At 40.2% G+C, this 15,071-nt stretch overlaps 1 protein-coding gene across 2 annotated transcripts in view; it reads right to left on the reverse strand.

Annotated features, from left to right (window-relative positions):
* SETD3 (SET domain containing 3, actin N3(tau)-histidine methyltransferase) overlaps positions 1–15,071 on the reverse strand; it is a 54,610-nt gene that overhangs the window by 17,092 nt on the left and 22,447 nt on the right. For both annotated transcript variants that reach the window (XM_063439412.1, XM_063439411.1), the window contains one exon: positions 14,610–14,866. In XM_063439412.1, coding sequence (XP_063295482.1) covers positions 14,610–14,866 — 257 coding nt within the window. The remainder of the gene's footprint in view (positions 1–14,609; positions 14,867–15,071) is intronic.

Genomic DNA, 15,071 nt, shown 5'->3' on the forward strand with positions numbered 1-15,071 from the left:
CGAGTCTCATAAATCCCCCAAAAGGAGCCTAAATGTGCCAGAGCTTACCGGGTACTTTATTTTAAAAAAGGTCTTGAAAATTAATTGAATGTATTTAAATTGACTAAATTAGCCCTGTAAAATTAAGTACTGCTAAATGTACCCCCTCCTTTAAAAGTTGAAATTGGTCATCTTAGGTAGGTAGCTAATGCTGCTTTAAAACACAGGCAGTAAAAAGAAAAATGAGCCATAAATCACTCTCAAAAACCATAAAAAATAAATAAATACAATTCCAGACTTTTCAAGTTTAGCACTAAAACCATCCTCCGTGCCATAATCATGACCGATAAATCTGTCAAGGAGCAACAAGGAGCATTACAGATCATGCATTTAGATACCATTTAAAACATCTGCAATTAACTTAAATATCTGGAAGGTTTTGAAACTAAAATTTGGCATGACTACATTTTCAAAGCGGTCTAATGCTGCGTGAGCATCTCGGGAAATTTAGTCCACAACATTCTGGGGTGCCAAAGTTAACCAACACAACGCAGTTATATACATTACATTATTATCTTGCTCACACACACACTGTGTTTGGAAAGCAATAGAAGCAAAGGAAGAAGAAATGGAAAAAAAATAAAAATAAAAATATTATTTGTTGGAGTCTAGTGCCCTCTAGTGGCATAACATGCTAAGGGCTACACTGTACTCAAAATAACAGTGATCATTGCTTACTGCTGGGGGAGTAAAGACACTTTTATAAATAATAAATGGCAAGAAATAAAATAATCAAAACCGCTCTGATTACATATGCATCTTTATATACAGGAGGTCAGCATGGGTGCCTTATAGGGGATGTAATGATACTCCTGGGTGAAGATCATCTTTTCAATTAAAATCCCATCTTGGTTAACCAGTTAAGTGCCAGACATATGCATAGCATGTCGAAGCAATACAACCAGAGGGTTATATTCAATCAGAAAGAAATATATGGGGCTCCTAGAAAAGAGGGACTTCGGGATAGAAATGCACAATATTGGCATTTACACTGTTGTATAAAACATTGAAAAGCACCTAGAACTTGTGTTAATCTTTTTCATTTTTTTTTTAATTTTTTTTATATTAAATATTTAGCCAATAATATCATAATCCAAGTTGGACAAGGCAAAGACAGGGGGAAACATTGCTAATCAGGAGGAAGAAAAATATAAACACAGTTTAACCCCTTAAAGACCAAACTTCTGGAATAAAAGGGAATCATGACATGTCACACATGTCATGTGTCCTTAAGGGGTTAATTTCTCCTCTACTCCATATGCTCCCTCTATGCCGACTATCAGTTGTAAAGGACAGGGTTTATAATCATGATTAACAGGGAGCCGGGATAAAAATGTGTTCATTTCTACATTTAATTTTCTCTTTTTCGCCACTTACAAATACACATTTGCTAAATACAGGGATAAATAAACCTAATATGGCTCGAAATGTTCACTTGCCTCTAAGCTTCTGGCAAGTGAAAATGTAGTTCTGGAGTGCAGAAATTCCTTGTGCCATGGACTCTTCAGTCCATAGAGTAAGTTTTAAGGCCTGGCTAGTAGCTTCGGACTTGAAATTTTACACCCTGAACGGAGTATTAAAAATTGTAGGTAGTGGAGAACTTGGGCTTGGTAGTATTGATAAACGTCTGCTCGAATCACCCATTGTACAGCACTGAGGGGTAATAAACAGAGCACTAACATTTTTATTGTTGGAATCTAAGCATTTATTAAGCATGGCTGATTTTATATTTCCTACCTGTTCTATGTTAAATGTTGTATATATTGTATATTAATATTGTTTTTGTATTTTATTGTACACTAACTGTAACAATGCAATGATTTGTGGACCCAGGACATACTTGAAAACGAGAGGAATCTCAATGTATCTTTCCTGGTAAAATATTTTATAAATGAATAAATAAATGTATTTTATAAGGAATTTAACAAACTAATAATTGGCCAAAGGCAACCTCGGCTACCAGCAGTCAAACTCCTCACACTAACAAAGTTCACCTATTGGGGTCCGGGAACCCACAAATAGGGATAGAGAACTTGCACAGGGTGGGAGAAATATAAGCAAACAATGTCTAATAAAATAATAAATAATGAAACAGTCCAGTCCAAAAACAAGTAAAATAATCTACAAGGGCTTGCTTGTTTGTTTGCTTTTGCACGGAACCATTTCAGTTTTTGTCTTTATATAGACATGTAATGCCCATGTTTCTATCCCATATGGGTGTAAATTTAGCAGAGGCCAACATGCGTTTTAAAATGCCAATTAAGATAATTTAACAGGTATGACAAAATAGTTCATCCACTGGTAATATGAACGGATATACAAATAGGTCAGAGACAGACACACAAAACAATAAAACCAAACAAAAACAAAAATTAGGTTACCATACACAGTATGTACCAAATCTAACAGAGATGTGGAGGATTTTTATTATATTATTCCCCTCCCCAATCCCACCCATTTACCTTGACAAGCTGTCATATATTAATTGTCTCTACATATTTTAGGTTCTAAAAATATAAAAACCTTTAAAAACAAAATAAAAAAGGCAAACATGCTACCAAGATTAATGCGGAGTTCATATTATGTAATTCTGCTAACCCAGATATCAACAGTAAATTGTGTTAACCTTTCCCCTGCCAGATGGGCGAAGCAGTGCTCTGCAAAACGTACCGGCAGGCAGAGGGTTAATGGGGATTTTATATAGTTTGTTGTTTTATTACTTGTGCTGTCGCCAGATGCACTTAAGTAACATCTCAAGACTGGGTTGGGGAACCGCAGCTGAAAGGTTTATGAGACGATAAATCCATTTTTTATTAAATGAGAGCACCTCTACAACATTGGAAAGTAATTTGGTAAACATTGGTAGTCTGCTGCACAAAGAGACTGGCTCCCCCGCTTCTCCTTAATCGGTATATTAAATGGATGTGTTTACATGTTGTAAACAGGAAGAGACACGATTCAAGGAGCTGCACTAGAAGGGCAAAGGATCTTAGACAGAAAGCTGTGATGCAAGTATCTCCCTACCTAAATGGAGGTGGGCTGCACTGCAGTTTTCCTGCAGGCAGTGCGAAGGACAATTTGCTGTTCACCCGCTTAACCCCTTAAGGACCAAACTTCTGGAATAAAAGGGAATAATGACATGTCACACATGTCATGTGTCCTTAAGGGGTTAAAGGGAAAATGCCCTCTCTTAGATACATATACATATGGTACAATATATTGACTTCTGTCAGTGCTTTCGGTGATAGACAGTCTAAATAGATACAAATATGGTGAATCTTGTAGGCAGCCATTTTGTTTTTACAATAACATTAAAGTTATGGAAGTAGGTGGGGACAGACAGGGAAAGAGAGAAACTACATGCAAATGGACGGGGTTTACCAGCAAACAGGAATTGATTGGTTGCAAATGGTCAAGGCATACGTAGATCAAAAGTTTTCGATCAAAACTCAGAACAAGAAATCATTAAGACTAACCATTATTAATCATTTAATCAGTGTTAAAATAAATACAACATTATCTACAATACCTATCCTGCTAACATACTTGAAATTAAATTTCATTTTGGTTACAAAATCCACAAATACTCTCAATAGCAGCGTCCTATAAGAACTGATATATCTTTATCTTTAGAGAGAGAAGTGCGCTCTGTGGAATATGTTGGAACTATATAAATACCGATAATAATAATGACATATATATATGCTGTTAAATGCAACATGAGCTAAAATGATAGTTTTGTACTTTATTGATTAACAAAATAATCCCAATGAAGTGCACTGGTCCCTGAGGTTCAACTCTGCAATTTTTTACATTGCAGTTTTGTTTTTTTAGAAATGGCAATGTTTACAAGGTTTTGTAAAACTTGGTCACGTGATGCAGAAGCCCATAGGAAAGTAGAGACTACAGAGAGCCAGAGAGGAGTAAAGTCAAGGAATAACCTTTTTTTTTTTTTTTTTTTTAAACTCTAAACAGGTGGCACTATAGCATTGGGGGGGGGAAAAGGTTTTTATTTAATTAGTATTATATCTAATAAAAAAAAATTATATATATATATATATATATATATATATATATATATATATATATCCTGACAAAAACGCTTTAATATAAGAGCACATGTCAATAGATTCACATAGCAACGTGACACTGCAGCAAGTATTAAATACTGTTGAAGAATCCACATTGTGTGAATTTGTGATATGTTATTGTGACATTAATACACAGTCTTGGTACTTCTAATTGACAGATATTTAATAACCCCTGAGCACACAATGTTGCTTTGCTCAGCAACTTAATGTTGCAGCTTGTCAATACTTCAATAGTTTATTACTATGGAATAATGCAACCTTAGAAATGTTAGAACCTTTGTCTGCAACACATAATGCTGAAAAAAATACCATTATCTAAAAAAACATCCAAAACTGCTTTTTTCGTCAAAACTTGTTGAACTTTAAGCCCCAAAAAAGATCACACAAAATATATCATACATTGACTCACACTGGGTGGCATTTCTCATTTTTGGGTTCTCTACCAGAGGCCTGGAAGCCCATGTGTCCTGCACAATACCTTAGCTGTTCCTAGAACTGCATTCTCCTGGGCAGAGATCTTCGATGTCCCACCAACTATTCCTGGACACAAAGTAAGAACCAAGACCTGTTTGACTACTACTGCAACAGCAGGTAAAAGAAGCTACTTGAAACGTATGTGGGAACAATGAATGAATAAGCGACCATCAATGACACCAAAACAGCTAGTTACACAACATTTGAACATTTTTAGGAGGAAACTAATTTCACAATTGGAATTACATGGACTTTGCAAATAAATAAGAAATGAGGTGGAAGAAACTCATATCCACACCTATACCTGCGAAGCGTTGCCTGAAGATGGCCTAACAGAACCACCAACTTTCTTATATGCCAAAATATAATCAGATGGCATGGCATACAAGAGAGATTATCAATGAAAAGCTACCAGTCTTTGACCACCAGGCAAGACAACCATAGATCACTGGAAAACTGACCCCAAGATCTTATGTCAGAAGTGACTAATGAGGTATTATCTACAATCCCAACAAACACCACCAGCACAGAGGTCAACACACTCGTATATAATATACCACAGCAATTGTGGTCCTCCAATAGCTTGACTACATGGTCAGGCTGAAAGATAAACAACACTGCTCACCATGGAAACAGACTGGAAGCCAAGATAAAGTCAATACGCAAGGAAGTTAGTAAACTGGATCTGCTTTCACAGAGGAAGAAAGATCAAAGATGGATCCTGGCTACAGAGGAGATACATGGGTATGCTAATAGAAGAGGTTCTGGAAACAGCTAGGAAAAGGTTCACAGCACTGTCATCAGATAAGCAGAGACTAATAGAACAAATGTCCTGTTTACCAAAGAACCATCCAAGGTGTACACACAACTGTAATTTAACAACGAATACACCCTGGAACCACCCAGAACAGAGACTCAGCTGTACTGGAAGAATCTTTGGGAGAGCAAAGCATCACATAGTATCAAGACCTGGTGGCTACTAGATCAGAAAAGAGATCACTGAATGCTTCCATATAAAGAACCAGTCAACATCACACTAAGGGATATCCAACTATGAGTAGCCCACATGAAGAGTTGTTAAGCACACAACCAGGCATGATCCACATGTACTGGATAAAAAAAAGAAAAGGGAAAAAAAAAAAAAAAAAACGCCTTGCAGCACAAATTAACCAGCTACTAGTAAAAGGCTTCCACCCTGTCTTACGAACATCGAACATAAGTCAGAACAATACTGGTCGTAAAGGACCCTCAAAAGGGAACACCACCATTCAACTACTAAACAATTACCTGTCTCTCAACAACATGGAAGGTCCTGTCAAGCATCATAGCCTGAAAGATCGATGGGCATATGACATGTAAGTCCAATCCCCACCTGATTTTCTTTCTCCAGTATTGAAACACCAGCTGCTGGTAAGCCAAGCAGTCACAAGGATTCCAAGACCAGACAGACCAATCTGTGCACAAGAGAGCCTATGACAATTCCACACACATGGATACTAGAATGCTTGGTTTATACAAGACAATAAGAGCCTTCATCAAAAACTCTGTGGGCAAGTGGAGAAAACATTTCCAGGAAAGTTATACAACTGAACATCAAATGTGGCATATACCAAAGTAATGCTCTATTCCCAATGGATTTCTGCATAGGCCTCAACCACCTCAGCAATATCATCATGAATAGTGGATATGGAATCAAGAGTGGAGCTACTACCATCCACTTCCTCTGCATAGAGGATATCAAGCGGTATGCAAAGAATTAGAAAAAAAAAATCGATTCACTGATCCACCTGACTAAGCTATACAGCAAGGATATTGAATTGTTCTTCGGACTAGAGGAGCCTGGGCAGATGATAGCAAAGGGAGGGAAGATGGTCAAAATAACAAATATGAGTTGTAGAGATCATTTACATGTTCTTTTGGAATACAACAAACTCAAGGACAACCATGAGTAAGAGGCAAGGAGGACTGCAACATTAGACTGCAACCTTAAGAGAGTTAAACCGGTCCTGAAGTCCCAGCTCAATGACAAGAACAAGATCCACAACATCAATACATACCCAGTCACCAGGTAGCGAGCTGGATAAATAACCAGGCCAAGAGAAAAGCTGGACACCATGCATATCAACAGCAGGACACGGCTAACTATGAATGGAGGAATTCACCTGGAATCCAGCACTCAGACACTATTCACCAACGACAAACCTCTTCATGGGATGCACCACCAGGAGATAGTGGAGGATACTCACATTACGAAATTCTACTAGTGGTTGGAAAAAACAGGAGTGGCTTAATACCTGTTGGATTTCTGGCATTGGTAACATGCCTATTAGTTTGGTTAGTGGCCAGGACTGTAAAGGTACCCAGTGTGTTTTTAGTTCAGAGCTTAATCATTAAAGGTCTATAGAAAATAAGCCTATACACCGGAATATTGCAGACATCCTGAGATGTCTGCCTACAGCTCTTGTTTCTGTGTTAGAAAGGAGACTCGAAACAAATCTATTTAAAAGTTAGGAACTATAATAATAAGTTTCCAGTTACTTTATCCCTTTCAATACTCATGTGATTTATCTTACTTAATATTGTTTGTTACCTTAGGTACATGGGGTCTGCATGTTCTTCACACAATGATAAACATACAAAAAAATAAAAAAAAGTCAATTGAAAAGAAAAATAAAAAAGTACCAAAAAAAGCCCCTTAGTTGCTTCTTACTGAGTGAATAATGGATGAATTCTGGTTAATCGTGCAGATAATAAAACAATGGGTCAAAGTAGCACCTGAAGCGGACTGTTTGGGGGCTTGGAAAGAACACGAAGAAAAATACTACCCATCTTAGTGTTTGGAGATTGTCCACTCAATGAACACCTTGATAAGCAGAGACACGGTGAGAAGCGTATCATTACAAGCACTCCATCAATGTTTAGATCTGGCTCTAGTAGAGTAAAATGATAAATGAAACAGCCTATGAAGTGTTGTTTATTCCCCTGGCTGCACACGTGGATCGAGTGGATGTTTAAAGACAGGACTATCATTTGGAAGAAGTATGAGGAGGTGACATGATTGAATACCATGCAAATGGTACACACTGTTACCGACATCAGTTATCTGTTTTCAGGGCTTGGCAGCCATTTAACAAGTTTCAGTAAAGTTCCTGATAACTTCTACAACTTGTAAGAGTTGGACAATTTAAAGAGGCCCGAAGACCTTTTTTCTTTATAGATCGGGCACAGAAACACAGGTGGAGAAGGGAACAATCTTACAAGTACAGTGGTCCTCAAAGTACCATAACGGTATAGTGCCCTAGTCCTTTTTTTGATTAGAGCCCCCGTCCCCAACTGCAATACAATTAGTTTTAAAAATTTCTTTTTTTGCACTCTCTCAGCGACGGTCCAATTCAATTATGCTCATAAAAGAGGATTAGGGACGTGGTACGCATACAGTGAGTCACATGACTGAGTTTCACTCGGTTGTTGTCAGGAAGAAGAGTGTTTAACCCTGTAATGTAAACATTGCAGTTTCTACAAAGCTGATTGTTTTTTTTTACATTGCAGTGTTAAAACTACGGGGTCAAAGCAACCAGACCACTTTGGCACTCAAGATGATGCCTGCATCGTGGCTGTAAGGGCATTGTGGGAGATGTAGTCCACATCATCTGGAGTGTCGATGGTTGCCTATTCCACCTCTTATAATATTGTAAAGCGCTATGGAATCTGTTGGCACCATATAAATGGCAATAATAATAATCCCTGTCCTAGATATCTAAAGATGTTGCAGTGTTTTACTGCCCAGAGTCACAGTTGACATAACGGTGCATTCTGAAACCCATTTTTGTTGTACTTGACCTATAGTGCTATATAACTCTGTGCACACTTCTGCACCTGGACTAATGCAACAATACACAATACCCAACCACAAACACAGAGGCTCCAAAACATATAGAAAACACATCGCTGTGAGCTTGACAGCTGTGTCTGGGAAATTATTTAAAGGGTTACTCTAAGCACCATGACCACTTCAGTGTGTGTAAGTGGTCATGATGCTTGGAGAGGAAGAGATATATTTAATGATGCTGCCAGAAATGTAACTCCAGCAATATTTCTTGGCTGGCTACTGTGCTTATTTATATGTACAGAGGGTCATTCATTGGCTGAGAGTGCTCAGCAATGAATGTCGGGTGGGATCATCTACTACAGGAGTGGGATGCACATTACCAAGCAGGACTGGAGTGGTTATTGCCCCAGTTGTGCCCTCGCACCTTGCCAGGGATAAGTAGTCACAGGACTATGGGCACTGTTTTCCACCTCTCCCAGAGCTGGAACTTCCTGCAAGGAGTTTCTGTTAGCCACCTGAAGGTAAGCCAGGCTATGCAGCACCGACTAGTAGTTTGAGAGTGTCAGTTGTCCCCATCACTGAACGGCTCATGAAACAAGGGGTTTATTCACTAAGCATTGGATTATAATCTCAACTAGACCAGAACTTTTCCAACTCAACTATTTGCCTTAAGTGTTTTTCAGTAAAGTACTGTTCACGGTTTAGTGAATAAGGCGTCAAACAAAGCTAGGACACACTTCAGTGAAGAAATAGGAAGTGAGCTACAGACATGCAAAATCACATACAATATGTATAGTATTTTTTGTTTTGTTTTTATAAGAAGAAATGAAAAATGATCAACATAAAAAATGTTGATCAATCACATATCGATCGAAATATCATAAGACAAAAAATAAGAATTCTCCTGGTAGTCTAAAGTAGTGTTGTCAAACTTGGACAGGGCATAGGTCACCTGGTGAGCACACGACCCACTTGCGTACATAGGGAAACAGTAGTTTGGACCAATCTGTGGCTGCCTGCTTGTTCCCAATAACCCCATCACGAGGTAAATCTTTAAGAGCGATATATAGATACGTTTTCCTGGGCTGTAGCATGAGGTTAATTAATGATTGTGTAGAACAACACATCCAGGAAGCAGTCAGGTAGAACACAGTTATATTTCCTAATCAGTCAATTTCGAAACCAATTTACCTAATTTAACAAATCATTATTTACATACATCATTGATAACAAAAAAGTGTAATATTTTATGGTATGAGAATAACTAGGCCAGAAATGGTTAACCCCTGATGCAGCAGTGGCTATACTGAGATGCCAATAATTATAATAATAATAATAATAGTTAACCTGATCACTTTGTATGCAAAGGCTTGTTGAGCATTGTGAGTAATGTATCATCTGTAATTCCAAAGTTAGCCCTAATGGACTTAAGGTTTCATTATTTGATCGCCATTGATTAATTACCACTGCCGTGCTTAAATTGTCTTGGGGTGAGTTTAAGAGTCGCTGTGTGCAATTCCTTTTAGAGCTGTATCTCACACCTGCTTTTCCTCATCATGTTGGGCTGCAGCCTCCTTGCTTGGAACGGCAGCTGGGAAACATAAAATCAGTGCTGTCCGTGCAGTTCCCAAACAGCAGAGGTTTTGCTTAGTCCGGTCCCAGCAGATTACAGCCATTTAAGGGCAAGCCACAGAGACACAGAACAGGCCCAGCTGGAAATGTTTACACGAGCACAGCCTTGGGAGCAGGACGGTCTAACTCCTTTAGCCAAACAGGTTTTCGTCAGTTAAAATTGTTTTGTTACAAGGCGCACGCAACCGGGAGGTCAAAACATTTAGTTTTGTAATTTAAAAAAACCAAAAGGAAACTAAAGTAATAAAGTGGGATTACTCTGAAGCACATCTATACATTGTCTACATCATATTATACACATTTCAAATAAACATAGAATGCATTCATTGGGGGGGGGCCTGACCGCAATGCTGGCTGGTCGCATGGCCCAATGGCTCCGACAACTTTATGCCTTTTAAGCCAGAAAAATTGAATACTCGGTCCTACTGGATGACCAAATGTGGTGGGCCGGCACACGAGGAAGCACTGGACCCAAGGAGAGGCTTGCAGTACCTGTTTCAGTCCTTCGGAGAGATACACGTCGTCCCCACGGGATGAGGCCTACTCAGGCGGTGAGTGGGGTGGACGGACGCTGCCCCGCTATCCTGCCTGACGGTATCCAGAAGGACTCCCTCAGAGTGGCGGACAGGGCCCTGTTCCCCCCCCCCCCCTCTGGGCCGGTGGGGGTGATCCCGGCCCACACCCTGCAGTTCCGCCCGTAGAGGAGCTCCCAAGACCCAGGTAGGCTGCTAAACCACAGCTCAAGCCACAGGCCGCATCTACAACCCTGCTGGCTCGCATCAGGGAGCCTGTCACCTTCCGCCCCCCGAGGAATGCAATCTCCACAAATCTAGGGCAGACCCCACGCACCTGCCCATGAAAGCCTGACCGACGGGGACACAGGACCACACCACATCGGTACATGCTAGACCTAATCTCCATGGTCCCTGCACACAACAAAGAAGGTGGAGGGGCAGCACGCAGGCACAAGCGACACAACACCAACTCACCAGACCCGGCAGACAAGCCCTCAACCCTCAAGGTGTGGACACGGAACACCAGAGACTGAGCACACCACCAAGGGCCACACTGAGCATGCAGATACCTGCCTCAATCCACAGCCAGGGATATTGGGACTTAACATCAGTTGGTGGGGCATTGGGGTGTTTTAATGTCATCAGCTTGAAGCATAGCATGTTGTTTATGCATCCTTACACAGCAAATATTTACTAACTCAGATGGGGTTGATGCCCTTCTAAAGCGACTGAATGACTTCTCTTCTGTTTAATAAGGGAACTGACAACATGTGGTTAAATCTCTTGTTTCTTTAACATGTTACTTTAATATATAGTTATTTCACTTCTTCTTGACTCCAGAGCTTGTGACACTAATCTACTTACTTATAAAAATGCGGTTAGCTACTACTTAGACCACCTAACATATGTTGGTACTCGTGGTTGCCTGCGTATAGAAATGCACATGTACCCTTTACCCTACTCATGCTGACTGCTATACCTCTGTGCAGTTTCCACTCTGTATTGTTCATACAATTGTGGATATGACATATCTAACAATATTACCTCTCATGGCACTCTTACTCCTATCTCATACGCTTGTTTTAATTTTAAACATCACATGACTAACAAATGTCTAGGACACTGCCTAACCTAATCAGTGGACGAGCTCCTATAGCCAAGCACGCTATAACTTACACTACACTACTGTCCAATCTTCTTAAATTTAAAAAAATGTGCACTGTCAATTCATGCCATACAACTGTCTTTCTATGAATATGTAAACTCTGGCATAAGCTATTGTGGCATTGTTGGCGTAGATGTTATATGTCTAATATATGCACGATAAAAGAATAAAAAAAAAAAAAAAAGAATGCATTCATTTGGAGAATAAACAGGCTTTATTCAGCCATGATCCCTTAAAGGACTACTAAAAGGCACCCAGGCCATTTTATCGCAGTACAGTGGTCTGGGTGCACTGGCCCCGTAGTTTTAACCCTGCAATGGAAAACAGTGCAGTTCTGTAGAAATACGATGTTTATATTGCAGGGTTAAACAAACCTCAAGTGGCGGTCTTGCAGTCAGCCTCTAGAAGTGCTTCCGCTACTACAACTGAGTGAAACTTGGTCACATGATTAAATAACTCTCCTAGAGAGCATTTAATTGGTCAATGGTTCCCTATGTGAAATAAATCTTGATGAGGTCAGCCAAGGAGGCAGAGCAGCAGGACGGAGACCAGCATTGGGAGGGCTGGAAGGTACGTAAAATGTACCTTTCCAACGCTCATAGGTGTGAAGGAGGGAACTAAGCAGGGATATTGAGACTATAGTGTTAGAAGTACATGTTTGTATTCTGAACACTAGTGTTCTGTGATGAACTCGATCCACTAAGCTCCTACCCTCTCTGCCCTGTTCTCTAATCCTCAAGACATTCCCTGAGAGCTGGAGTGTCCAGGCACTATCAGCGGACCAACCTAAACTCACTCTGGAAGCCCAGCAGCTTGCCCCTGGTTTTCCCAGTCATTTGGTATCCTCCCTTTCTCCCCTTTCCTCGAGACCCAGAAAGGCACTTTTTGGAGGGAAGCTTCTATCCCAAGGCTTTAACAATCGCTCCCTGGAACCACCAGGGAGCTCCTATTTTCTGAGGAGATATCCTGCCCGGTAAATTACAGAGGATTGACCCTGACTGCGTGGAATGCTTTTCGGACAAGGTTGTTGTAGCGGTCAGGTGAAACTTTGACTGTGTGACATTTGGACAATTCTTCATGGTTACAAGTGCTATTTTCACATAAAACATGTGGGGATACCTTAATGATTAATGGATGCTTTGGGGGGTATTTCTGTGTTGCACTCTCTGTTTCCGGGAGATAATTAGTTTAATAAGTATCAATTCAATTATCACCCAAACACAGAGACGTCTGGGCAGACTTGGGTGTTTCTGAATAGAGACCCAATGCTGGGGGTCTGTGTATAAATGTGTATACTTCTGGCTAAATAAACCAGCTTTTGTACCCTACATCAAATTTCAAATTATGTTAGGGTATGCAGGAGCTATAATCACTGCTTCACTAAGGGGCCTGGGAGAGTCTACAACGAAGATACCTCTCTGGGTACAGGAACTCCGTTACATGTCCCTTTAACAGTTCATACTGATAAGAGAATAAGCCTCAATGGATATTTTTTTTAAAGGTAAATTCAAAACACCATGACAACCTTGATGTTCCTTGCATAAGTTAAAGGAACACTTTAGCATTATGAATAGAAATATATATTCCTAAAAGTGTCCTAGTCAACATTTAGATGGCCCCCTGCCCTGTCCCTACAAAGGTTAAAGAAGTAGTTTACTTAACATTTATCCCATTCCACTCTATTCTCTTTATGGCCGAGATCATAAATCTTGAAGAAAAAAAAACACAACAAAACGGTTCGGCTACTTTCTCTGAGATACTTGGGACCATAACTATGAAAGTAAGTGGTCGACATACAAGGTCAAAACTGTACAGTCCACTGGGGGATCCCAGAGGCCTGGGGACAGAGGGGGTGGCGAAGGGAAACAAGATGCCACCCTGAGATTTACGCTGGAGAAACAGATGCAGGCTGAAGGAGCGCTAGGCCAGATACAACGTATCCCTCTCCCTCATCCCCTATAGTGCATCTTCTGGCCTAGCTTGGGTCACCTACTGTTCCTGCCTGTCTGGCCCCTCCAGCCTGTGTGCCTACTGCATCACATTTAGCCTGGGCAGGGGTGGCCACTGACGACATTTTATTTAAAAACTTTAATTTAAAATTGATAAAGATAAAGATATAGAGGGTATGAGGTGTTGGACTAGCCAACTCCAAAAAGCCTCTATGGAGGTTACAGGAGGTATAGGGGGCTTAACCCCAAGGTAAATTTGAGCAGACAAACGAAGAGAATGGGATGGAAAACCACTCACACCAAGTAAGTGGAGTCCATACTCATTCACAGATATATACTTCCTAATGTAAACGTACGTGTTACGTTTACATTAGGAGGTATATATCTATGAATGAGTATGGACTCCGCTTACTATGTGTGAGTGGTTTTCCATCCCATTCTCTTCGTTTGTCTGCTTTAATTTAAATTTACCACTGGACTGGGTGGAGAAAGCCGTGGACTGGTCTATGGCTCTGCAACATATGGTATCCATTCATTTTGTGTGTTCCAGTTATGTATCATAAAATAGATTATCGGTGCTGGTGCACTGGCGTGCTCTCCCTTCCTCTCGCCACTTGCTAATGAGCGAGAAAGAGCGGGACATTTCCCCAAGATCTGTGCTCATTTTCATGCTAAGCTGGGACAATTAATTGATTTCTCACGTTCTGTGTCCAAGTAGGATAGATAGATAGATCTGGTTAGCATGTTGACAAAACTAAGGAAATGGCATTTGGAAGTTCCATCATGAAATCATATTCAATGTCTACTTCTACGGATAACAAACTCTGCACTTAGCATTCTAGCTACTGTCATACTTTATAGAATTTGAACACAACACAAGCAGAATAATGTGTCTGACAAATCACCCCATCTTACTTGAATAACTTTATAGAAATAGGCATACTGCCGAGCCGTATTCTTATATTGGCTGAAGACATCAAGTATGGCTTGTGTGGACTGGAGATACTGGATTTCATCCTCCTCAAAATACAACGGGGTGTCGTACTCGCTGGGGAGAGTTTTGATGTATGGAAGCCAGAAGGAGTTGGGATCTGCTCTTTCACACAGCAGGTGGAATGCCAGAGTGATATTGCCCATGGCTTGTAAAATCCGGTCTTGTGAGTGAAGGGAGCCTAAAAGTACATGCAAAATGAATATTATGCAAAGTTGAAGTTACCGCTACACATTTTCCTGGTGAAATTGCCTATATATGGACAGATTAGATTTTATTCTATATAAGAACCAATTAAAGGAACACTCCAGACACTTAAAGCACTTCAGCACACTGAAGAACATTTCATGTCTGGAATCTGTCATATTTGTGACAGATTATAAAAG

Source organism: Pelobates fuscus, chromosome 13 (genome assembly GCF_036172605.1).
Source record: "Pelobates fuscus isolate aPelFus1 chromosome 13, aPelFus1.pri, whole genome shotgun sequence".
NCBI lineage: Eukaryota > Metazoa > Chordata > Amphibia > Anura > Pelobatidae > Pelobates > Pelobates fuscus.